At 39.4% G+C, this 27,222-nt stretch overlaps 1 protein-coding gene across 2 annotated transcripts; it reads right to left on the bottom strand.

Moving 5' to 3' along the window:
• Window positions 1-12,112: 12,112 nt before the first annotated feature.
• Window positions 12,113-19,887, bottom strand: LOC143887726 (VAN3-binding protein-like). 2 transcript variants are annotated; one of them, XM_077391893.1, is made up of 7 exons: window positions 19,483-19,887; window positions 18,772-18,894; window positions 15,599-15,986; window positions 14,008-14,214; window positions 13,848-13,897; window positions 13,200-13,257; window positions 12,113-13,119 (listed from the first exon to the last, which is right to left on the bottom strand). In XM_077391893.1, the coding sequence occupies exons 1-7, from the start codon at window positions 19,774-19,776 to the stop codon at window positions 12,917-12,919; spliced, it is 1,323 nt and encodes a 440-aa protein (XP_077248008.1). In that variant the 5' UTR covers window positions 19,777-19,887; the 3' UTR covers window positions 12,113-12,916. The 2 variants fall into 2 exon arrangements, with proteins under 2 accessions (XP_077248008.1, XP_077248007.1); XM_077391892.1 differs by having other exon boundaries at window positions 18,772-18,897; window positions 19,483-19,885.
• Between the last annotated feature and the right edge of the window lie 7,335 nt (window positions 19,888-27,222).

The following is a 27,222-nucleotide window of genomic DNA, read 5'->3' on the forward strand; positions in this document are numbered from 1 at the left end:
GCATAGCATGAGTGGCGATATAAAAAGAAAGAGATACATCCTGATCCGGAGCCAGGGCTTGAAACCAAGATATATCTAAAAATAACTCAGAGTCGCCATCCATGGATAAGCCATGGAACCCCAAAATCAATTCCTCTGTGCAATGGATAACCAGAAATATATATGGGTTCGTGCCTGATTACGAATGGAGAAGGTCTTAAGAGCACCCCCAATTCGTCCGAGTGCAAGCACTTGGTCTCTTATGCCATTTTCATTAACTCCAGAGAAGTTTGGGTAAAAATCATGTGAAATGGGAATAATCCTCAGGAGTCGTCTACCTAAGCATGCATTTCCTGAGAATACAAATAATAACCACACATAAAATAAAATGAAAGATGTGTCACCTAAGCATAACTAGGTTATGAGTGACATGCCTAATGAGTGTCTAAGTTCTGATGTGCAAACACATGCAAGCTATAGCTAAAGGTATAGGATCAGTACAAGAAAGTAAGAAAACACATCAAAACATACAATAACTACACAACAAATCCTAAGACTCTAAATGATTAGCCCGAGTCTTCAGATGATCTGGTATTCATCCAAAGAAGCCTACGTATCCCCAACTCCGCAAGAATCAGAGCGACATAGTTCTTCGCGCCTATTCTAAGCTATGATGCCTAAGACACATGGACCTCTATCCTAGACTCAATCTAAAAGACCGGACCAGTTATTAAAAGTTTCTTGTGTGGTTATTTAAATTCCAGTGAATTGTGGATTTTAGAACACCCTATATGCTCTAACTAAATGCAGATTAGCCCTAAGCTAATGCAGGTGGTTCCTACAACCTATGTGTAACTAGGCTCCGTTTCCTAAGGAAAACAAAGGGTGTATTAGCGTATCCTACTCTAGTCATCACTTGGCAATGTGGATCGCCGAGTGACCGGACGGAGGCGCTCCTATAACTCTAGGACAAACCCCTAACTCTAAAACAAACAGAAACAAGCACACAACAAATCAAAGACAAACTCCTAACTCTAAAACTCTCTATCTAGGACAAACTCCTAACTCTAGAGGAAGATCGTGTTGAAAACAAAGTTTTGAAGAAAAAGGGTTAAGGCATTTTTATTTACAAAGTTTGGCTGGACTTGGGATATGTATCCCAAGCTGCAGATTGGGCGAAAAGTAGTTTCCCCGTTGATTGGAAGATTGGGCGAAAAGTAGTTTCCCCGTTGTTTGAAAAATTGGGCGAAAAGTAGTTTCCCCTTTGATTAGAAGATTGGGCGAAAAGTAGTTTCCCCGTTGATTGAAAGATTGGGCGAAAAGTAGTTTCCTCTTTGAATTGAAAAATTGGGCGAGAAGTAGTCTCCCCGTTGATTTAAAGATTGGGCGAAAAGTAGTTTCCCCTTTGATTGGAAGATTGGGCGAAAAGTAATTTCCCCTTGGATTGGAAGGAGTTCTTAGAGAAAAGTAGTTTCTCAATTATTTGATGTTTTTTTGAAGAGAAAAGTAGTTTCTCGAAGATAGAGTTTTGAAGATAAAAGTAGTTTCTCAATTATTTGAAGATTTTTGGAAGAGAAAAGTAGTTCCTCAATCATTTGAAGTTTTTTGAAGAGAAAAGTAGTTTCTCAAAGATAGAGTTTTGAAGAGAAAAGTAGTTTCTCAATTATTTGAAGATTTTTGGAAGAGAAAAGTAGTTTCTCAATTATTTGAAGTTTTTTGAAGAGAAAAGTAGTTTCTCGAAGATAGAGTTTTGAAGAGAAAAGTAGTTTCTCAATTATTTGAAGTTTTTGGAAGAGAAAAGTAGTTTCTCAAATGCAGAGTTTTTGGAGAGAAAAGTAGTTTCTCAGGTATAGAGATTTTGGAAGAGAAAAGTAGTTTCTCAATCATTTGAAGTTTTTGGAAGAGAAAAGTAGTTTCTCATGAATAGAGTTTTTGGAGAAAAGTAGTTTCTCAGAGATAGAGATTTTGGAGAAAAGTAGTTTCTCGTGTTTATGATGTTTGTTGGAAAAGTAGTTTCCTTTTGGTTTTGATTGTTTGAGAGAAAAGTAGTTTCTTTTGATTTAGAATGTTTGTCAGAAAAGTATTTTCCCCATTGTTTGGAATATGCGTGAGGTGGAAAGTAGTTCCACCAATATGATATGTTTTGTCGAGTTAAGAGTTTCAAGAGATGCCATCTCATTGAGATGTAATGATTACCGAGTTAAGAGTCGGAGAGAGGCTATCTCACCAATGCTTGCAGACCTTGAGTCTTTTGAAAATTCCTTTTGCCAGTTACCTTTGTGTTTCAAAATTAAAAAAAAATAAAAAATTTGCTTTGTTTTCGGGCCGGCCAAAATGTGTTGTCTGTTCAGCTTTGCCATTCGTGTGACAAGCACACTCTGCCAAAGAGGGGCATCTGTAGACACCCCATTTTGACCGAACCCCAAATAAACCTGTTTGAATAAATCTCCCTAAAATAATTGAATTTGTGTCCCAAAATCAGTTATAGGGTAGTTCCAGATCCTATGTAGGTCTCAACAAGGTTTCAAGTGAATCGAACGAAGCATGGTAGAAAAAAAAGGAGGCGAGCTTGTGCCATCATCCAAAGTTAAGTGTGTGGGTCTCATTTTTTCTTATCAACAGGCAAACCAAAGAGAAAAGAGAAAAGACAAGTTGAGTCTGTGTCAATATTAATCCGCGAAGGTGCCCATATCATTTTCCTGCAGGAAGCAAAGAGAAAAGCAATTCATTTTCCCCCTGTTTTCCAGAAACCACCCCTTGTAGAGTGAAAAAATATTTACGAATATGCTATGTATGGGCTGTCCAGGGAAGAAGGAGGGGGCATGAATATATCACTTCCCTTTAAGCTAACCAAATGGAAGAGATCAAGGGTGGAGATTAGGCAAGGTAAATGGGTTTTGCAATGAAGGGTTTAGATCATACTGATGAAAATGTTTAGGCTATAAAATCAAAGAGGGAAGAGAGGGAAGAGAGGCAGAGGAGAGGAATTAGGGTTTCTCCTTTTCTAGAAAAGGAGCAGCAGAGAAGAGAGAGGAGCCAAATTGAGGGCAGCCACCAAGGGAGACAACAGAGAGGAGGAGGTTGGGAGGGCTGCAACTCGACCACCATCAACCCCATCTCCGGCCGGAGCTCCGATCAGCCTCCATCTCCACCTCACCATCAACCCCATCTAAACCCACCTTCTTTTCTTCTCTACCTTCTCAGCCACCGAACCACCATCTCCATTAAACCCAAACCACCTCCATTTCTCCTTCTTCTACCCCCCGACCACCCATCGGCCGGAATCCGGCAGCACCATTCCGGCCACCTACATCAAAGCCACCCCAAACCCATCACCACCCTTCCACCACCAAACCCAAACCCTCCATCTGCAACTCTACCACCATCAAACCCAAAACCCATTTTCTGGGAAAATAGAGAGGGAGAAAACAGAGAGCAAAAAAAAAAGAAAAAAAGAGGAAGAAGCTCCAGCCTCCTTCTCCGGCCGTGCCTCCCCCTTTGCCTCCACCAGCCACCATCCACGGCCACCATCCCCATCTCCGGCCACCTCTCTCATCGTCACCTCCAACCTCCGGCCAAGCCATCATCTTCTTCAGCGGATTTCGCCGGAATCCGGCTACACCACTTCAGCCGCCATCAAATCCGGCCACGCATCTACTCTCTTCTCCATCTTCCATCACCGTGCCTCCACCTTGGCTCCACCATCCACCACAACCTATTCATCTCCACCAAACCCTCTTCAATTTTTACCCCAACTACCATCTCTGCAAACCCCCATCTCCTCCGGCTTCATCTTCCATCGGAGTCAAACCCAATATCACCTTCATCTCATTCTCTCCCATTTCCACCCATTTCATTAACCCCATCATTTCCGACCGTTCATCTCCACCACTGGCCACCACCCTCTTCTCAAACCACCTCCTCAAACCCAAACCCATTTTCCAAACCAAACCCCATTCCCATTTCCCTAAACCCATTCCATTTCCATCATTTTCCAACCTAGGTTCGGCCATCTGCCCCATTCAATCTGGTCATTAGCACCATCGCCTCCACCATCTAGCTTAAAAACCCATTTGCTTCCCCATTTCACCATCTCTACAACAGCCCATATCAATCACAGCTCACCTCTATCTCCGTTAATTCCGGTGACCTTGCCGGAACTTGGCCGTCATCTTCACAGCCCATCATCGTATATAATCGTATTGTTCGCCGCAACTCCGATCATCATCCCCGCGTCATCCAATCTCCACCCATGTCATAAAAGAGACAAAGCTAAGAAGAAGGTAATTTCGCTTCTCTTCTCATGCTTAATCTTTTTTTGATTGGTCTCTATTTGCTTGAAGTGCGAGGATGATTGATCGCATTTTTTTTTTTTTATATATATGCAAATGGGTTTCACAAGAGCTTTGATGAGGCAGTTTAAATCTCATTTGGTTTTGGGTTTCATCATTTCTAAATGATAGAAAAATCAGATGAGATCATGACTAAATTCCCAACTCAATTTCAGTTTCTTTGTAGCTTTGGTTTGTATGAATGAGTACCATGTTTGCCTAGTTTCAAAAAAATAAATAAATATATGTACGGGTGAAGGTAATCTAGTCTTACTTAGAAATTATTCCATTATTTTCAATCTCAATATGATGAAGGTTTCAATTCTTTCTATAGTTGGTCATTGAGTTTTTCTAAGACTTTGAAGTGATACATGAATTTATTCTTGGCTCTAAGATTCTGTCTATGTGAAATCTTGGCCTAGTTTGATCCTGAAGGACTTGTGAGCTATGTTGTGTGTTCAATGTTTGAACAAATATGAAGGATATTTGAATGGATTCTTTGCATAAGAGTTCCTTTACAAAGTTTTGTTCGCATTCTACATTAAGAAATTCCAAACAGAGTTATCTTCTTTATGAATTTTGCAAGCTTTAAGGCCATGTAGCTAATCATAGTTTATGGTGGGAGCAACCTGAGATTTATGATAGCTTTTTGAAAAGAGCATTACATCCATTATTAGAAAGTAGACGTTCAGGCAGCTTTGCTTATTTTGCGCATGAGGATAATCTTTCTTCCGAAATCCCATTTTACTTGAAATATGAGTGTAAGATTTGGATTACTTTGGCTGTATTCTGTTTTGAATGATTTGGATGTGTATGTTTTGACTATATAGACACAAGGTTTATTATATCGCAGTGATATCTTTATCATTAGCTTTGGTTCAGGTTGAGGAGTTTTTCATCTCTGTTTCTTCCGTTTTAGACTACACTTCGACTCCTTCGAAATGCAACAAATTTCATTGAGTTACATGTTCAATTGAGTGAGTTGTGGTCATTAAATCGGAGGTAGGTCTGTAAACTGCTAGGTGAAAGCGCGAGTCTAACTATTTCTATCATAACTCTTAAAATACTTGGAGTTTTTCATCTCCGTTTCTTTCGTTTTCAGCTACTCTTCGACATCTTCCAAATGGCATGAATTTGAATAAATTTCGAGTCGAATTGAGTGACTTATGGTCAATGAATCGGAAGTAGGTCTGTAAACTGCTAGACCAAAGCGCGAGTCTAACTATTTCCATCATAACTCTTAAGATACTCGGAATTTTTCATCTCTGTTTCTTTCGTTTTCAACTATACTTCGACATCTTCAAAATGGCATGAATTTGAATCAATTCCGAGTTAAATTGAGTAAGTTATGGTCAATCAATTGCAGGTTGGTCTGTAAACTGCTACACCAAAGTGCGAGTCTAACTATTTCCACCATAACTCTCAAAATACTTGGCTTTTTTCATTCTGTTTCTTCCGTTTTAAACTACAGTTCGAGTCCTTCGAAATGGAACAAATTTCAATGAATTCCGAGTTGAATTGAGTGAGTTATGGTCATTCACTCGGTGGTAGGTCTGTAAACTGCTAGGCGAAAGTGCGAGTCTAACTATGTCCATCATAACTCTTAAATTACTTGGAGTTTTTCATCTCCATTTCCAACTACACTTCGACGTCTTCGCAATGCCATGAATTTGATTCAATTCTGAGTTGAATTGAGTGAGTTATGGTCAATCAATCGGAGGTAGGTCTGTAAACTGCTAGACCAAAGTGCGAGTCTAACTATTTCTACCATAACTCTCAAAATACTTGGCTTTTTGCATCTCCGTTTCTTCCGTTTTAAACTACACTTCGACTCCTTCGAAATGGAACAAATTTCAATGAAATCTGGGTTGAATTGAGTGAGTTATGGTCATTCAATCGGAGGTGCCTTATTGTTTAGATCCTCCCCCTTTGAGAGTCTGTATTAGTCTGACAGAGAGTCTACCCATACGAGGCATGCCTGGCCTCATTTACAGAGAGTTTACCCATACGAGGCATGCCTGGCCTCATTTACAGAGAGTTTACCCATATGAGGCACGCCTGGCCTCATTCATAGAGAGTTTACCTATAGGAGACTTGCCCAGTCTCATCAGAGCCCTTGTTTATGTCATTTGTGTCTCGGAGACGAGCCTTGTCTCATACAGAGAGTGTCCCCATTAGGAGGCTTACCTAGCCTCATGTTAGAGTGGCCTACTCTTTTAGAGCGAGTCTTTGGCTTGATAGTGTCATTAGAGAGTCTCTGACTTATTTGTACTCCCTCCCTAGTGTTATTAGTTAGGAGTTTTTCCATTAGAGACTAACTCAGTCATATAGAGCCTTTCCTGCTTGGGATCATAGATTGTTTTCTCTGTTCTTGGGGCATTAACTTTCTTGTTGTGGTTTGTCTCTTTGAGACGCCAGTTGCTTGTTCGGGGTTTCCCCTTTAGCTTTAGGGCTTTGCCCTAATTTGTGGTTGTACTTGCGTGTTCCCTTTAAGAGTGAAACATTTAAAGGTCTGAAACATTGGAAAAGCTTTAAAATCCAAAAAACATTAGAAATTTGAAACTAAAAAAAACATTTGAAAACTTTAAAAAATATCAAAAACATTAAAACCATCAAATCATTTGAAGTGTTAGGAGAGTTCGTTTCGAACTACGTTGGCTTGATCCTCTTTCACGAGGTACGTAGTGCAGCTTGGGATTCTTATCCCAGGTCCAGCCAAACCTTTGTAAATAAATCATTTAACCATTTTAAAAAATACCAAAAATCTTCCTCTAGAGTTAGGACTTTGTCTTAGATAGAGAGTTTTAGAGTTAAGGTTTTGTTTTGATTTGTTGTCTGTTTGTTGTGTGCTTGTTTGTGATTGTTTTATAGTTAGGGGTTTGTCCTAGAGTTATAGGAGCGCCTCCGTCCGGTCAGTGGGCGATTTATATCGCCGACTGATGACTAGAATAGGATGCGTTAGTCAACCCTTTGTTTTCCTTAGGAAATACAGCCTAGTTACACATAGGTTGTAGGAACCACCTGCATTAGCTTAGGGCTAACCTGCATTTAGTTAGGGCATATAGAGTGTCCTAAAATCTACAATTCACTGGAATTTAAATAATCGTACAAGAAGCTTTAAGAACTAGTCCGGTCTTTTAGATCGAGTCTAAGATAGAGGTCTAGGTGTCTTAGGCATCATGGTTTAGAATAGGTACGAAGAACTATGTTGCCTTGATTCTCGTGGAGGCGGGGATACATAGGCTTCTTTGGATGAACATCAGACCATCCGAGGACTCGGGCTAAATCGTTTAGAGTTTTAGGATTTGTTGTGTTGTTATTGTATGTTCTGATATGTTCTCTTACTTTCTTGTGCATACCTTATATCTTTAGCTGTAGCATGTATGTGTTTGTTCACCAGAACTTAGACACCAGTTAGCCATGTCATTCATAACCTAGCTGTCATTAGGGGACACATCTTTTATCTTATTTTGTGTGTGCTTATTATTTTATCCCCTGGTCATGCATGATTAGGTAGACGTCTTCCGGGGGATATTTTGTTCCCATTTCACATGATTTTGCCCAAAACTCTTCGAGGTTAATAATAAATGGCATAAGAGACCAAGTGTTCGCACTCGGGCGAATTGGGGGTGCTCTTCAGACCTTCTCCATTCATCATCAGGCACAGACCTTTTGTATCTCTGGTTATCCATTGCAAACAGAGCATTTGTTTTTGGTTCCATGGCTTATCCATGGATGGCGACTCTGAGTTATTTTCAGATATATCTTGGTTTCGAGCACTGGCTCTGGATCAGGATGTATCTCTTTCTTTTTATATCGCCACTCATGCTATGCTGTGAGGGTGGCACAGTTTCGAGAGTTCCCTGGTAGAGCTCTCCTTCACCACTTCTTGGATGATCCAGAGGGTGTTAGGGACTCGTTCCCTCACCGTCCTCCTCAGATTGGGGTCCACACATGGAAGGAACCATCACATCACTTGATCATGCTTCAAGAAGTATCACACAGGAGTCAAAGGAGCTAGAGACCACTTGGGACAACTTATCTTGGAAGAACAATCAATGTGGAGCTCACCTCAACACACTCAAGCAAAATAAGCACACAATGGAAGATCTATGAAGATTATGACCAAAGAGAAGTGTAGCTATACTTAGACTTGTTGTACATCCTCTCTCTTTAGATTTCTAAGTTAAGGCAAGCTTTTTAAAATATGTTTTCAAAAAGACTAACACTCCGTGTATTATAACTTAAATGGTTAAGTGAAAGTTCGTGAGGTGGACCAACATATTTGGACCCTCATGACATTCCATTTATCTTGTTAAAATTGAGTTCCAAAAGCCCAAAATAAATCAGCAATAAAAACAGAAGAAATCTGCTGAAATTAGGCTTCTCGGAACTCGGAGAGTTTTCTCGGAGCTACAAGCTCGGAACTCCTAGAGTTCTCTCGGAACTCCGAGAAATGGTTAGGGAGTATAATTTATACTCTTGACGGTTTCTCGGAACTCCGAGACATTTCTCGGAATTCCGAGAAATGGTCCAGGAAGTATAAATTATATACTCTGTGTGTTTTCTCAAAATTCCGAGAGATTTTCTCAAAACTCCGAGAAGTGTTCTCGGAATTCCGAGAATGTCGCGACAGCAAAAAAAATATAGCCATTGTGTTCAAACAGCTAGTTGTGTTCTGGGTTGTTTTTGTTACCTCCACCCCCAAACGATCATAAATCAATATGGGCTTATAAATACACATTCAAGAGGTTCTTTCAACTCTCTTGAATGATTGGAAAAACCATCTTAAGCATTTAAAACACTTGCAACCCATTTTGGCTTAAGCTCTTGTTTTTTCCTCCAAACTTGCCTTGCACTTGCAATCTTTTGAGTTTGGATTTAGGCTTTCAACTTGTTATCTTGGACAGCATTCAAGGGGACTTCATTATGCATCAAGCCTTAGAGGAAGGCATAGCAATCTTCTTTCTTCATTGTAAAGGTGGCTAGGCATCCTATTTTTAATACCCTAGGGAGAAGGGCTTAGAACTCGGTGAAGAAGGAGAGTTGGTGTAAAGGTGGCAAGGTCATCCTCATTTAATACCCTTAGGATTGTAATCGCCTCGGAGCCGGGCATCGTGGAGGTCTCAAATAGTGAAAATCCTTGAGGACGATCTCAAGAAAAGTGGAGTAGGGTTTTACCCGAACCACTATACATCGGTGTGTTTGTTTCTCCTTCTTGCACTTTCATTTTTATGTTTTTGTTGAATTTCTAGTTTTCATTTTTTATATTATTGAAACTAACCAAAAACTAAGCAAGCAAAGAGAATTTGAATTAGGTTTAATATTTGAATTTAAAATGGGATAAATTTTTGTGAAAACCAATTCACCCCGCTCTTGGTTCCCTAGACCCATATTTCAGGATCTCCACTAAACCAATAAGATTCTTCAACGGGTGAATCTCAAAGCCATACACCAACTTCTCCTTCAAAGGGTTCACACCCTTTTCACACAAAGCCTTGCGAGGGCACCTCCCTCTTACAATGATTCACCTTTCTTAACGGGCCGAATCGGAGACCCTCACAAACAAATGAAGAAATAAATATAAGAACTCTCTTTGCCTCTTAGATAGGCTGATTACAACTTTGAAAGCTCACAAACACTCCAAGGAAGATTAAAAAAAGCCTATGGAGTACATCTTGATAGAATGTACAAATACAAGTTCAAAGAGGTTTTAACCTTTCATATAAAAGTTTAGGTTCAAGAAGATAGGATTTAATCTTGCCAAAAGGTTGTTTAGAAAGGTTTGGATAGTGTATATATAGCCCACAAGGAAATATGACCGTTTGGGGGTAAAACTGTAAAATAAAGGGTTGAAAAAGTCAACATCCGCAAGCCCCAACGGCTCTATTTCCATGTCGCGGCGGTCAACCGAGGCACAGTGGTCGCCCGCCCTTATCGGGCTCTCAGCTTGAATTTCAAATTTCATACCGATGCGGTCGACCGGCCCTAGGGCGATCGCCCGGCGAGGGCTACCTGTTTGAAATAAATTTTCTGCTCAAAAATACTATTGCGGTCGACCAGACCTATGGCGGTTGACCTCCAAGCCCAGCCTGGATGTTTTCTGGATTTTCAGAAAACATATCCTCGATCGCCTGGATTACCCTGGTCGACTGGCCCGATAATTTTCGATATGCCCTGGAGTTCCAGGTAGCATCCCGCGGTCGACCAGCCCTGAGTAAAATTCCATTTTTAACTTTGAGAATCCAGGGGATTTGGGCTTTGGTCTTGGGCTAAAGTCCTAGGTTTTCAAACACATTTTTGGGTGTGTGTATGGTTTCCAAAGAAGTAAAAAGTTAAGTGTGAAAACCATTTGAAAACTTTTTTGAAAGTGCATTTAAACATAAAATCAAGAGGACTCCAAATACATTCTAAAAGTAAGAACCTTGAGTCTTCTTGGAATGTCTTTGCTCTTTGCACTTCCTTGGACTTTTTCAGCTTGAATGAACATCTTGAACTTTGTCTTGGCTCTTGTGACTTGTCCTCCAGTCTTCAATGCATGTCGAGATACATGAGGTGTCACCTTGGCATGTTCAACTCCAAGCTCCTTCTTGACACTTACTGAGGAACTTGTGGGATCTTCATGTTGAGTTCCTTGACTTGATCATCTCCAAATGGTGATGACTCCAATGTAGGTGCAAGCTCTTTGTTCCTTGCTTTCTTGATCCACAAGCTATGTGTTGAGTTGAGTTGTGTAATGGCGATTATGACATGAAATTCTTGTATATGACACAACACTTCAAGGCAACACATTAGTCCATAAAATGTGATCAATTTAGTTTGCTAGCATCAAAACAAGAAGGTAAGATAAATGATTAACCCTTGGGCTTACAAAAAGTAAAAACAAAAGCAAGGCACAAGATGAACACCAAGATTTTACGTGGTTTGGTCGAGCTGCCTACATCCACAGCGAGAACACAATCTTCAATATGAGAAAACAATATACAAGGATTACAACATGATTAACCCGCAACCCCCACGAACTTATAAACCCGAGAAAACCTCAAGAGAAAAATCCAAGAAGAGGCACTACTCTCTCTCTCTCTCTCTCTCTCTCTCTCCCCCCCCCCCCCCCTTCTCTATTTTTTTCTCTTGTCTCATCTTTGCAGCTGAACTTTACTTGAACAAATTCAAACATGCAGCATTTTTTCAGCTTTTGTTCAGAATTTACAGTGAATTCGACGATGTGTATTCCATGATAATGTGTAAAGCTTTGGTGGACGCCTTTTAGGACTCTAGAAAAACCTATGATATGCAACTCACATATCCAACAACCGCAAGAGAAATGCTAAAAAGGAGAGGTGAAGGAGAGCAAGATAAACACTAAAAAGGAGAGGAGGCTAGAAGGGGAGGATTCTTTTCTTCGATTGGAAAAAAAGCATAAGAGTGAGAAAGAGAGTTTTTTTCCCCTTAATTTTTCTTGTCGTGGGAAATAGAGAGGTGGCCTAAATCGCCAGAAGCTCGCCTCTCACCACACAATGTTTTGGCATTTGGTTACACAAAGGTTTCTCTCGCGTACACCCTTAGTTGAGAGGAAAAGAAAGCTTGTGGTTTGTTGGTTTCGGGTTAATCCATTATAATCCTTGTATTTTTAATCTTCGTATTTTATTTTCTCATAGCGGATGACGAATCACATAAATACTCAGAATGTGCATCTTGTGTTTTATTTCGTTCTACTATTTTTATTTTCTTTGCGCATGATAAGATCATATTGCCCCCGATGGATTTCTCAACAACACACTAAAAGCATGATTACTCTCACATCAACTACAAAAACAAACCCTTTAAACTTTTGATTGACTAAAATTGATCTGTACAAAACAAGCACACGTACAGAAAAAAAGACACCAACATTGAGAACATAAATAAAAAGAAAACAAAAAAGCAAAAATAAATATATAGCAAGCACATAAAAGACAAGATATACAAAATTCTACTAATGGAGAAAGGGGAAATAAGATTATAAAGGAATTGACAATCCCACAAACAGGCCGACCTTGCTCTTATCGTCTACATAGTTCTCTCCCAAACCCATCTCTCTCCACAAACCCTTCTTTCTCTCCTTGTCCCTCCGTGATCCAAAGAGAAAATCTGTCCTTTTCTTTCCCTTCTCTCCAACAATGCAAACCTAATCCTACAAACCTTTCAACAATTCAACCCAATCAAAGAAACCCACAAGATCTGGTACAGAAGACAAAACCTAATTATCCTGCCCCAAGCTGAATGCACGTACAGAAAGCCTTCTTCCTGCTCAAAAATGATTTTAAATTTGCTTTCATACCCCAGCTCCCTTCTTCCATATGTAAAATTTCACCTTAGAACTGAAACTTAAGTTCAGGAGAATCCCTGCACACTATTTGCATTAGTAAGAACAGAAAATGGGAAGCCCACCCTAACACCTTTCTTTCCTTTTGCCTTCTTGACTGTTGAACAGTGAGATTCTCAACCTTTCCAGAACAGGTGGATGCCCAATTGAGAGATGAATGCAAAAAATATGATTTTCCAAGGCTCTGATCTCAGGATGGGTATTGTTCAATTGCTTATATAGCTTTTAATAAAAGATTTGTTCAACCTTTTTTCTTCTCCTCCACAATATTGAGGAGCCTAGAGACTCCTTGTGTCCACATATCGTACTCCCTCTGGTTTCTGCACTCGAATTCGATGACACCCCGTGCCACTGTTCTCAGCCCAAAGTACCGCCTTTGCTCTCCTTCTAACAAATGTCGGCCAGGCCATGCTTGAATGTCCTTGCAAACCGCCAAGACAGCATCTAAAAAAAAAACCAATCTTTCTAAGTAAGTTGCTTTCCACAAATTAATGACTGCATAATTTAGAAAGAAAGAACATTACTTTTCTTCTTTTTGGTGATGGTTCCTGCTACATGTCTGCTCTTCATCTTTAGCATTACCTGTTGGGACAAATTGTTACAGTGGATGATCAAATGGTGGAGACGCAAATAATCGAAGTAAGAAACATGAAGAGGATTAGAAATGAAAGTCAGAAAAATGGGAGGTAGGTAAGGCAAGCTGAAGCTTTCTCTTAATAGACTTTAATTTCTTCACTTATGCAGGTCGCTACAAGGTCGAGGATAGAATGCCTACGCCAATATCAAGGGCTGTACCCCAAGTTCAAGACAACCACTATACCCGCACTTAAAAGAAGTCTTCAAAGAGAAGAGTGAAAGAGGAGAGAATCATATCAAAAATGAGATCTCAAGCCTTCCTTTTATAGAAGATTAAAAGACACGAAGGCATCCTTTCAAATGAAAGTATTCTTTCTTTAAAATAACATTGCTCACAAGGCAAGTGCCTTTTGAGTGGAAATAGCATTTCACAAAAGGAAGTCTCTTTGAGAAAACCCATTTTTTCTATTTTTAAAAATAATATATTTTGAAAATATCCAACATTACCGGCATAAAAGAGATAGAAAACAACTTCAACCTGAAGAACAGAGATAGAGAGATGAAGATCAGTGAGAGATAAGAGAAGGAGGACCCACCTGCCCCAGACGATTGATGTAGACAGAAACGATCTTCCAATGTAGAGAACCTGAGAAAACAACCCACAAAAAGAAAAAACTTTATTTGTGCTTTTTCTTTATATTACTGAAATCTAACTGATGAGAAACTGAATCGAATTGAGCAGAAGAAACAATTTACCTTTCCGAGTGCGCTTGAGAAGCTCAGACCCCCTCGCGAGAAGCTCTCTGCTACAGAGACCAAGCAAGTTCATGTTGTCTTCAGATGGAAGGAGTTCACCACTGAAATTACCATTCCCTCCATTGCCTTTCTCCACCGGAGTAACTGCTGCTATGTTCCATACTTCCTTAAGTACCCTTGCCTTCAGCGTCGCTGCCCCTCGAAGAGCTTTAGAATCAACATACATAATTGAGACAGCAAATTAGTTCAAGAATTTTATCACGAAGAGCTTTTAGAATCAACATACATAATTGACAAAGCAAAAATTAGTTCAAGAATTCTATCACGTCCAAGACTTTCTTCTAATAAAGCTTTTGGAGTAATTGGCATGGTATCAGAGCAATTGCCTCACGACAGTTCTGGATTCAAAACCCAAAAACTCCTTAAGGGCCCATTTGGATGCCGAGAAGATTTTGATTTGGATTTCTCACATTTGCAGCCCTTTTGGCATTGTCATTTGGGGATCAAATTCTTGGATTTCTAATTCAGCAGCTGACAATGAAAAAAATCAGATTTCAAAATTTGCTGTGGAAATAAGAAATTGGAAATCCACAGATCTGACAATTTCCTTCACCCTCTTTGCTCCTCAACCTCTCCCCGCCACTAGGAACTACCCCCTTCCCTCTCTGTCTCCCTCTAGATGAGCTGCCGGATCTATTCAATTTGTATTCAAAACTCAATTCCAAATCCAAATACAAAATGGGAGGTATCCAAACAGGCCCTAATATTTAAAAGGGAAATGATTTCGGCGCTCTAGTTGATAAATATGCGCTCCACATGTTTGTCGCGTAGCATTTAAAAGGCTTTAAGAGCTTTTTGAGAACCGTAATATTTTTCTGACAGCCCTTTAAATACTACACGACAAAAATTGGAGCTCAGAAATCATTTTCCTATTATTAATTCATGGCCAACCCAAAAGAAGGGCCACAGCTACATGTAGGGCAAACCCAAAAAAGAGGCATTTCATAAGAGGGGGAGTTAAGCATAAATGGCTAAATAAGAATTTACATGATGTGTGGCCGTATAAAACCTGTATTATTCCAAAACACTAAAAAAAAAGGTATGGCTCACATCATAGGATGATCCAAAAGGCCCATTTGTTCAACCACAACGTAAATAGGTTGTACACGGAAAATCATGTCCATAGGATAGTCCCAACCTCCAATCTATAGAAGTTTTCATAATGTCCAGTCCCTTTATAGATCGGAGTGTTGAGATCATCCTTTGGAAATGATTTTCCGGTCACCACCTATTTATGTTGTGGCCCAACAAATGGAAGGCTTGGATCATCCTATGATGTGGGCCATATCGTACTCTTCAAAACTGCAGGTTTATACCACTTTGCTTAAATAACACCAACTCTAAAAGCTTAAGCTTAATTTCGGAGTAATAGGTTGCTTCAAAGAATCGATTTTCTCTGCAAAAAATCACGTTTCCTCGAAAATGATATTTTTCAACCCAATTCTCATCATTTCCACCCCAATTGTTTGTCTTTTTTCCTGAAAAAAAGAGTTTGAGGAAAAGACAAACAAGGAGTGGCAATATCATTTACCTGTCGCGGCTGCGGCCGTTAGAGTCATGATATCTCCTGGCGTTCTGACGTTAACGGCAGAACTAACGATGGAAGCCAGGTGGTCCCGCTCGGCGCCCATTGCCTCGGCGGCTTCAACGCACTGAGCCGCTACGAGTGTGGCTGCCGAAGCCACCGCCATATCTGTTTTCGATGTGTTTTCTTCCTTTCCTGACGATGAAGCCGCCGTTGCGGAAGCTATTGCTGCCATGGCGGCTGCTACGCCCGCTACTGAAACCGCGGCGTGGAGCTGGGCATTGTGGGCCCTACATTCTTCCTTTTTCTTCTCTCTCCTGTCTTTTAACCATCTCCCAACCGTCTTTCCTCCCCAGTATGGACCTGCTCTCACATTGTTGCTTGAACGGTAAAACTGCAATCACAAACAAAATAACATGTTGGTTAAGACGTTGAGGTCTAACTTGCGCCGAGCGCGCAAGGGTGAGAGTTACTAGGAAATGGTTTTAAATTTCAGCCGAAATTTTGGATTTCGGTCAACACTGAATTCCGAAATTGGCAAAACCCGTAATGGTACCACCATGTCGACCGAAATTTCATTTTTTTATGTTTTTTTATATTTCTTCCAAAATTTCGAGAAATTCAACTCAAAAATCACAAATTTATTAATTGAGGAATTCTAGACTAAAGGGAGCCCTTGCAAAAAAGAGGTAAAAGGGCTCTCTTATTGGCTACACATCACCATCACGCATTAATAACGGCTGAAAAGTCAAATATGATGGTGATGTGCAGCCAATGGGGGAGCCCTTTCACCTCTTTTTTGCAAGGGCTCCTTCACTTTAGACTTCCTCTTATTAATTATATATCATTTTTCCTCAAATTTCATTAAATAATATATTATTTTTTAATGGTGTACCGGATTTCGGCTGAAATTTCGGTTTCGGGCATTCGGAAACTGAAATTTAAAACCATGCTAGGAGCACACACACCTCTTCTTTTTTTTAATGGGTAAGCTGGGGTTAGGCAGACCCCTACCAGATATATTAAAATAAGAAAAGGATACAGCAATAAGAGGGAAGGACCAGCCCCTGATCCAAAACAGAGGTTAAATCAAGAGCAAGATAGCTCAAAAACACAACGCAAATAAGAAACAAAGAAAAAACGGCTCCCAATGAGTCTTCAACAAGGGAGGGAACAAAAAAGAAGAAGGGCAGCAACATAGCAACAGAGGGATCAAGCACCAAACTGACCCAACCAAAACAAGGGGGAATATCCCAACCCAACGCCACCCAAGACTATCACGGAATAAGACCCTTAAAAGGGGGGGATCTTATTCCAGGAGCTGAGTTTGTGGATGGATGGGTTTTTTTCTTTCTTTTTTGAAACAGTTTGCCAGGGATCCTCATTGGGGGAATTTGACAAAGAAGAATGTGCTTTATCTGAACTGGAACTGCCTTTTGGTGTCTTTGAAATGCTTGAGGCTTCAGGGGGGAACTTCTATTGGAGAGGTTCTTAAGAAGCTTGCCTAATTCTGCCATGTGTCCTCGACAGAAAATAATTGAATTTATACCGAAGATACCACTACATCACTAACCCACAAGGCCACAACTAAATATCAGAAATGGAGGGTTTAGGGTCTAGGGACTACAAACAGCACTATACTTTGCTTGGTAACGCCACCCACTTGTTGCCGTTGAGTACTTCCCACCACATTAAGTAAATCAGCCCCTCTGCAGGCTACCAAAGGGGTGGCTGTCCCAAGTAAAAAAATGGGGCGGATATATCACTTCCCTTCAAAAAATATTTGTGAAGAACAACGAAAATAAACAATCGAAAGGCCTAAAATAACTAAATAATGGGTGGTAAAAAACAAGAAGTGGGATGAAAAAAAAAAAGGATCCCCACGAAAAGGCTACCAAAGGTTTACCCTTTCCAATTAAATGACAAAACAACCATTCTTAAAATCAAAAAGTAAGGGGATCAATGGATCGAATCTTTTATAACTAGGGGTCATGATCCATTTCGAATTGGACCGTTGATCAGTGTCCCAACTCCTACTTTGGTTGAATACAATTAGGCTCTGTTCACTTGTTTTCCAGGGAAGGGAAAAGAAAAGGTTTCCCGGGAATCTTACGTGGCATTGGGAAAAGAAATCCAGGGAAACTATGTAAGAAAAGGTTTCATGTGCCTGTTCACGTGCGCAGAAGCTGTGCAGGAAAAGGTTTCCCGAGAAACTGCTTGCCCACCTTTTTTCACTAGTTTTCTCGGGAAAGCAAATCCGACCAAAATAGTAGGATTTGGTTTCCCACGCTTGTGAGAAAAGAGACATTTCCACATCATTTTTGGCAATTTCCATGTCATTATTTGCCATTTTCCACCTAGGCTTGTTACTTTCTCAGGAAAGCAAGTGAACACCAGAATTATGTCTTGTCAAGGAAAAAAGAAGCTCTTTTCCAGGGATTTGCTTTCCCGGGAACGCAAGTGAACAGGGCCTTAAGGCTTATGGCTTAGGAAACCGAGGAGGGAAGAAATCAAGAGGGTTAGGAAATAGAAGAGGGACCGAAAAAAAAAAAAAAAAGTGAATATCAAGAATCATCATCGAAACAAAAAGCAAGAAAAAAAATATATATTAACTGTAGTTCTTAGTACGGCTTTTAATATTACAAAACTACCGCTCATAAATAAAAATAATTGAACCAAATTATGAAGGAATATTTCGGTATTTACACCCTCCATTCAGATCTTAATCGGATTTCGTAGCTACATCATGAATCATACCAAAAATGACCAAAATACCCTTTCTTTAGTGGAAAGGGTCACGAAAATGTGGGACAATAAATAAAAATTTTAAATTTTTGTTTGGGTTTTTTTTTCTACTTCTTAGAGCTCTCTAAGGAGGAGCATAAACAAAAACTTCAAATTTTATGATTTCTTTGAACTTTCTGAAATTATCTTCGCAATATTGGACTGCCCTGACCGAAATGGAGTTATAGTGGAGGGTATTTCAGTCAATTACATGAAGCTGCTCATCTTCCCAAAAATATCATGAGAGGCTCTTAAATCCTATTTCAGGAAGATAAAATCTTGTAATCAAATATAGAAGAAAGCTCAAAAAATCATAAAAATTAATTACTCTTACTTGCTTTCTCTTTTCTTTTCATACAAGAAAATCAGATTGCTATAACAAGTAAAAACAGTACCTTGAGGTCGTCCATTTCGGACGGAGAAACGGGCGGGCTGTCCGTTAACGACCCACAACTCTGCCCGTCCGTTAAGGGCCCACTACTATGAGAGAGCCTTACAGAATTAAGAGGCAAAGCTTCCTGCTGAAAGCCGAAAACAACATAAGAATGAAACAAAAGAAGAGAAATTATGTGATGGGTGGCCTTAGAAATCTATATTTTTCAAAAGTACGGTATGGCCCATCCTCTGGGATGATCCAAACCGTCCATTTGTTGGACCACAATGTAAATAGGTTGTGCCCCAAAATCATTTCCATAGGATGCTTCTAACCGTCACTCTATACGATGATCCTAAACCAAACCGTCCATTTGTTAGGACACAATTTAAATAGGTTGTGCCCCAAAAATCATTTCTATACTATGATCCTAACACAAGTTTCCATAATGTGCATTCCCTCTATAGATGGGATGATTAGAATCATCGAATAGAAATGATTTTTGAGGCACAACCTATGTATGTTGTGGCCCAACAAATGGACGGTTTGGATCATAATATATAGTAGGCTGTACTGTACTTTTTGAAAAATACAGCTTTGTACTGCCACCATCATGTAAACTTAGATCCTGTGCTTATGAAAGTTCAGTAGGAACAAGCAAATCAACAAAATGAATTTGATCCTATCTCTCTTTATCATATATTCTTTTATTTTTTCTATTTTGTGTACATACCGTCTGTGACATTATCCTTTCCATGACGAGCTGTGAAGTGGCAGAGGAAGCAAAAGAGAAGGGATTACCGGCTACGCCGGTAACCTCCTCCACCTCTCCCGCAACGTCTTCCGGTATAGCTCCTCCGGTGGGAGTTTTGAGGAGGAGAGGAGGAGCGAGTGCTTTCGAGACTTCGAGGGCCGACAAGCTCCACGAGCGAGAAAGGAACTCCATTGGCTCGTGTGGAGTTTCCGGTGGCTGAAATCCGGCGACGGAGACGGTGACCGGTTTCCATAGATCACCGGTTTCTTCCATTGGGGTGCGTAGGTTAAGATGGGTTTTGGAGGGGATCTAAGAGGGTGGGGTTTTATAGAGGGAAGATGTGAGACAATAGAGGCAGTGTCATGAGGGTGGTAAAACAAAGACAGAGATATATTTCACTGATACCACTTCAGAGGGTGTAAGTACGTTTGTCCCCCATCCATATTAATGTCGAATGACTGAATTGTCCCTGCATTCAAGATGAATTTATACGCCATGCTAGAGTACACTGCCCAACCTATTGGGCAGGGTTCTTTCTTCTTTTTTAAATTTGGGATAATTACATTTACACCCCTCTAGTTTCTAACACATCCACTTCCACCCCTATAGTTTAAAACGTGACAAATACACCCCTGTAGTTTCAATTTGTTTAAGGTTTGCCCCCTCAGCTGAAGGTTCGTCCATAAATTAAAGGGTTAGGATGATCCGATGGAGCTGATTTTTTGGGCACACTCTATCTATGTCATGACCTATCAAATGAACGCTTTGGGTCATCCAAACAATGTGGGCCCACATTATTTGGATGATTTTTTGATAGTGTTTGGATTCGGGTATGGGCCCACATTATTTGGATGATCCAAAGTGTTCATTTGATGGGTCATGACATAGATAGGGTGTGCCCAAATAATCAGCTCCATCGGATCATCCTAACCCTTTAATCTATGGACGAACCTTCAGCTGAGGGGGCAAACCTTAAACAAATTGAAACTACAGGGGTGTATTTGTCACGTTTTAAACTATAGGGGTGGAAGTGGATGTGTCAGAAACTAGAGAGGGTGTAAATGTAATTATCCCTTTAAATTTTTGTGAGAGTTGCCAACGGGGAACCTCAAAATACGAGAATTGCCAGGGGGGACGCACTTTTAAAAAATTGTTAGAGAGGGACGAAATGGGGGCTATCAAGTCTCTGGAAGGGGATTATCAATCCTCTAAATGGGGTTATCAAACTCTCAAAAAGGGGTTATCAACCCTCTTTAACAAATTTTCAAAAGTCTGTCCCCCGTTGGCAATTCTTGTATTTTTATGTCCCCCATCGGCAATGTCTACTAAATTTTGTACTTGATTTTTTTTTCTATTGTTTGGTTGAGATGCTTTAATTTGTTTGAAATTTTAAATTTTACTATTTGACTGTTGTTGGTTAGTATTTTCATGTGAAATTATTTAGAGGAATGATAAAATGAAGAGTGCCCCTCCAAGAGCGCAACATCAAGGTCGCCAAGTTATGAGGGCAACTCTTCGTCACTGGATTAAAATGCCCGTCATAGGAAAATGACCAAAATACCCTATCTCATGAAAATGACAAAAATTACTATAATCCCTATAAAGTAAGGGTAAATAAAAAATGAGAGTATTTTGTCACACTTGAAATTTCCCAGAAGATTCAATCAGCAGATTTTATCTTATTCATTTAATTCATCTGATGGGGTTGGTCTCTCATGCAACAGCCGGCCGCAAAATGCTTTTCTGCGAGGGTCCCTAGCAAATTCCTTTCTTAGATTGGTGTATTTTAGTTATTTCTTTGAGATTGGGTTATTTTGGTCATATTCTATGAAAAAGAGTATCTTGGTTATTTTTTTTTATGAGATAGGCGTATTGTTTTCATTTTCTATATGGATGTATTTTGATCATTTCTTATTAAATAGCGGTGTTCTAGGATTCATCTTATTTAAGGATTTTTTTAATTTTTAATTTTTCTCAAAAGTGTTGTGGGTAGATAAACTTATAGTGGATATACAAACTTTGTGTAGGGTTTTGTCATTTTCATGACATACAGGCATTTTGGTCATTTTTCATGAGAAAGATTCACCCCTACAATCAAGGCCTCATATGCACTTGCCTCATTATTGGAAGTCTTGAGACGAATGGTAGGGCATATTCTGGGGGTGAACGGGACTCTTCAATGCTTAAGTCAGAAGCGACAACAACAAAAAGGTTTCGCTAGCTGAAGAGAGTAGAATGAGAGTAAATATGCGTACCATGGAGTTTGTGTGATTTTTATAGTGTAGATTAGAGTCTATGCCTTTTAGGAGTCTACTATTATAATCATGCTCAAGCTTTCTTATAATATCGCTCCTTCTCAGGATATCCCTCTAAGGCAGTTTCGGAAGGAAAGGTTTCCAAGAATACCTCTTTACCTCTTAGGCTGTTTCTAGAAGGATTTTGGTAGTGAAATTACCCTTTTACCCTCAACCACCTCTAAGTCTCCGTGCCTCACGTGTCAGCTTCTCATTTGGCAATGATTTTTACCTCCATCAAAATGTATTAAGTTGTTGGAATTATGTAGAGGACACTTAATTTACATTTGAAAATTATCAAGCTAGGGTATGCATGTCATTAGAGACTTATCTGTGGTCTTCTATGGTTGGTGCCTAACACTTTCCAATCTCTTAATCAGATATGAACCTATGTGAGACATAAGATTTCTTATGAGAGTTGAAGGATCGAGAGGAGGGAACAAATTTAAGCTGTGAGTTTCCATCATCTAACTCATTTTCTATGGAAAATGTTTTCCATAATTCAAAATTTTACTTATTTTCTGAAAAAGTTCTTTCCCGTTGACCAATGATTTTTTTTTCACAAGATAATGATTTTTCATGCAATTTTTCCCTATATCCAATCAGCTCCAAAATGCCAAAGGTTTCTTTAAACTCAACAATAGGAATAAAACAAAAATTCCAGTGAAAAACGCCCACAATAACTATGTGTATTATTGATATGAGATTTTATATGGTGGTGTAGACACCCCATTTTTCCAAGATAGTTTGGCGCGATGATGATTCTAATGATGAATCCATGTCTGGTGGGTAATGCGTATTCGTGTGATATTATATCTCCAACATAAGAATCGGGAAGTTTCGGCACTCTCTGGATGGTAGAATTATGGTCTCTTGAAGGCGTAGAAAGTGGAAGAATTCCTAGCTCAGAACCTTTGTTTGATCCCGAATATCATCCAAAGCACAAATTTGACCTAAACAAGTTTGCAAATACAGCCCTGAGCTTGGATATCTGAGATCCCTGAGATCGAGCCTAAAAACCAGCAAACCATAAGAAAGCTAGCCAATTTCAGAGCCTAGTCAATATTTGTTTGAATTTTTGTACATTTAATTATAATGTACGAAAATTCAGAAGTTTGCTTGAATTTGTTTTGTATGAAATTTGCATTCATACATTCCTAAAATGTACGAAATCCCAATCGTACGAAATTCAGATTTGTAACCACTTTTTAAAATTTGTGCGAGAATTTTTCCTCTCATTTTTGCATATAAATAAGCCATAGTTATATTCATTTGGAGGACTTTTGGAAAACTTTTGGATTTTCTACTCAATTTTCTTCTAAATTTTGGAAAATTTTCCCTTTCAAAGAAGAAGAGGAGGAACTTGCCGGAATCAATCGAAATCCGACCGGAAAATTCGCCGGAGAGATTTCAGAGGGAGATCAAGGTTCTAAAGGCCCTGTCTGGTCCCTTCATTCAAATTCTCCGTCAAATTAGCCAAGAAGATCGATTGAGGAGTCGGAGCGCCACCAAAAGCTCGATGGAATTCTCGCTGGAGCACACCGCAAGTTTGTGAAATTCCTCAAATAGGTTTTTCAACAAATTTTAGTTTCATTTTCAAGTAAGCAAAGTAGGGGGAAGCCTAGGGAATCAAGGGGAATTAGGTTTTTCTAACCGTAATTCTCAAGGCCTTCTCTCAAATTTAATAGATGTAGCTTAGTATTTCTACAATTTAGATAGATATAAGTTTAAATTTCAAATTTCAAATTTCAATGAGATCTATTGGAAGAATTTGAGAATCATTGAGGATTTCCATAATTTCCAAGTTTATCAATGGAATTCAATGGAACTTGAAATTTAAAGAGATCCGGTAGGTAATCTAGTAGAATTAGGTTTCCAATAATCCCTATTAGTCTTTAGATTAGATTTTGGAAATCGAAATTTCTAGAGAATTGTAGAAGACATTTTGGAATATGGAATTTCGTATGAATAAAATAGTAATTTTTGTATGATCAAATTCGTACGACAATTCAGTTTCTCGGAAAATATTTCAAATTAAAAAAGATTGCATGAAGATGTGTACGAAATTATATTCTATTTTGTACAAAATTACTAAACATAATTAATTCTGTACGAAATTTTAGAACATAAGTTAAATGATGAGAGATTTCATTAGATTCTTTCAAAATATGTAGATCTGATTCATAAACTCATGATATCCTTGGTGTGAGTAGTGCCTAACACCTTCACGTAACCTACCACGACCTAGTGCTTTGATTAGATCTAAGCGTTTTACAGAGTCAACTAAGGGTCCTAGTCCCATTCCTAGGTGACGATTCTACAATCCTTGTCAGATTTAGTTCTGGTGAGGATCTTGTTTTGATTTTCTTAAAGGTTTTCACAAAATTTTGGGATTTCAAATCATTTTCAAAATTAAGAGATCAAAAGGACCAAATCTGTGGACCTTTAGGGGGCTACAGGTGGATGCGCATGTAACTCGATATCGGCGGTACCGCCTTTGATGTTTGATCCAACAGTAATGCACATTTTAAGAAGCTGCTGCAGAATCAAATATCAAGGCGTACATATGTCATACCACCCATACTGATTTACATGTGCATTCACCATATAATTTTTGTTAATTTAAACATATAACTGGAAGGAAATGATAACATGAAAGCTCTTAAATATGAGAACTGACTAGAAGCTCGGCCTGGGCCTGCCAAGATTATTGTTAGTTTGTGACCAAAATCGGTGATCTGCTGAGGTGTCTTCGGACGAGCTAGGATTTACCTACTACGCATGTGAACAAACAGTCAGATGACCTATCCGGAGTTAGCGTTACAGGAAGGCCTCCGATGCTTATGTCACTGACCAACAACAGATAAGGAAAGATACACTATGAATAGTAAATTTTGGGATCAAAACCCTTGCCTTTGAGCCTTAAAAGGCTATTTATAGGTTTAGGCTAAGAGGGTATTGGGCATGAGATTACCTTAAGGCCCATGGACAAGTGTCACCTTGTGATTGGGCGAGAGTTTGATCTGGAACTCTTCAAATTAGATAAGATTACTGAATTACCCTCCACCACATGTTGTGTCGTTTCCACTCTTTTATCCATTCATCCATTTGCAAGACATTAATTGGAAGATTGAAATCACAATGTCACATTATCTCCACAATATAAGCTGCCAAATGATGGGTTTCTATCATCCAAGTATCATGTCGGTGTACCGAATTAGGTTTCTCACGAGCTTTAGTTTTTCATAGTAACGTTCAACATACAATTAAAGGGCACGCGCACGCGCATGCGTCATGCACCGACAATATTCATATGAAAAATAGTTGTTTTTTATAGCTGATTTTTTTGAGAAGAGATTAATGTTGTCTTGTTTTTTCTTACACCTTGTCTCCCCCATGTCCTTTTTTTACTGGCTATTAGTGTATATTGGGAATTGTAAGAACATTTAAAAGCTAATTCAGAAAGAAAAGTTCTGCCCAAAGAGCTATCAGTGCTTATAGGGCCAATCTTGGGATTTCAGGAATAACCGTTGGAATCGGTATCCTATTCTGATTCTGCCTGATTTCGACATTTGGTTAAAGAATGAACAGAAACGAAATGGGGTGGAATTACATAGAGAAAAGTGTAGGATTTTTTCCCACCTCAAGAGGTGGTATTCTTATTCTAACCTAATTGGAATAAAAAATTATTAAAATATTTTTGAATTAATTTTTTCATTCCGTTTCCAAGGAATTGGATTAGGATTGGAAAAATAGGATGTTGATTCTCATTCTTGCTTTACCCCATCCAAACACAACATTTGTGCGTGCCAGATGTATGGTCAACAATTTGACTAAACACGTACGTAGGACACTAGGAATGCTGTGCCTTGCGTCACCATCCAGGTAGCATTTTCCATTAGAAAAGTATAAAGTAGAAAGTGGAGTCATATTGGAACAAGGAGGTTACCCATATAAAAAAGGAGGTTTTATATGATGTCTGTAAAGTCCAGTATTTTTTCAGAAAGTACATTGGGGCCAACTTGTTAGGATGATCCAAACCATTCATTTGATGGGCCACAGCGTAAATAGTTTATACCCAGTAAATCATCGCCACAGGATGATCCTATCCCTTTGATCTGTAGAGTTTCTATAATGTTCAATCACAACAGATCAGAGAGTTAGGATCATCCTGTTGCGATGATTTACGGGGTATAACCTATTTACGATGTCACCCATCAAATGAATAGTTTGGATCATCCTAAGAAGTGGGACCCAATTGTACATTCTGGAAAAAACAACTGCACTTATCGCTAGACCTGGCAAACGGGTGGGTCGGGCCGGGTCAACCCGCGGGTGATGCGGGTGCGGGTCACACAGGTCGAGGACCTGGTGAGGAAATTACTCGCATTTTTGCGGGTCAGAATTTAGGTGACCCGCGCGGCCCACGGGTGGGCCGGGTCAACCCGCAGGTCACCCGCAAATTCAAACAGTTGCTTATTTTGGGAAATGTTATCACTGGATTTTGATGAGGGGGGTATGGCCGGCACCGTGGGATGATCCAAACCGTCCATTAGATGGCCCACAGGCTAAATAGGTGTTGCCCCAAAAATCATTTCACTAGGTTGATCCTAACCCTCCTATCTAAATAACCGTCCATTAGATGATCCATTAGATGATCCAAACATCATGTTAAGTCCCACCTAACTACATTTGCATAGTTTTGAATGGGTTGAAACTAGTAAGATGCTTAAGATTATGGAAGCAGTCTTGGGATCAATCGTTGTAAGCTAATTGCCTGTCACCATGTACAAGTGGATCTACAGTGGGGCCGTGCTACAGATATGGATAATCATAAGGGGACATTCAACATCACCTAATTGGTGAAATATCAATGGTTCAGATCATCGAATCATGCACCCACATGCATGTGGCAATTATGCACCCACAGGCATGAGGCAATCGCCGATTCATCTCCAATTAATTCCAAGGACCACTTTCTCATTACCTCAATTTGTTTTTGGGAAGTGATATATTCGCCCCCTTTTCTTCCTCAAGCCATATGACTAGTGTATTTATGACTACTCTTTTTACACAATAATGGGGTGGCCCAGTGAAGAAGAGGAGCAAATATATCATTTTCCTTTTATTTTGGAGTGTTTTTTTTTTTTTTTCATGTCACACATCGTGGGAGCGGAAATGTTTTTCTTGCAATCCAAACAAGGCCTTAATACAATACATTTTCTAACTTCATTTTAGATTAAGGTATTTGTCTGAAGAAGAAGAAGAAGAAAACGTGATCTCATTTCTTTATCTTGTTACGCTAAACATGAACAAGGGCAATTCACAAATTTATGAAGTTTAAAAAAGAAAAAGAAATCCTATACCTAATAAAAAAGCTCCTCTAGCGTTTTTTTCCAGTTAAAAAAAAAAAAAAAAACCTTGG

Source organism: Tasmannia lanceolata, unplaced genomic scaffold (genome assembly GCF_043159265.1).
Source record: "Tasmannia lanceolata isolate RefF3 unplaced genomic scaffold, GAP_Taslan_0.1 ptg000012l, whole genome shotgun sequence".
Taxonomy (NCBI): Eukaryota; Viridiplantae; Streptophyta; class Magnoliopsida; order Canellales; family Winteraceae; genus Tasmannia; species Tasmannia lanceolata.

What these genes read in the sequence shown, in the direction of transcription:
- LOC143887726 (XM_077391892.1), bottom strand. Translation starts at nt 19,776, where the DNA reads ATGGAAGAAACCGGTGATCTATGGAAACCGGTCACCGTCTCCGTCGCC. An exon ending in CCGAAATGGACGACCTCAAG is followed by an intron (nt 15,987 to 18,771) that starts GTACTGTTTTTA and finishes TTGTGATTGCAG; the next exon opens with TTTTACCGTTCAAGCAACAA. An exon ending in TCTCAAGCGCACTCGGAAAG is followed by an intron (nt 13,898 to 14,007) that starts GTAAATTGTTTC and finishes TTGTTTTCTCAG; the next exon opens with GTTCTCTACATTGGAAGATC.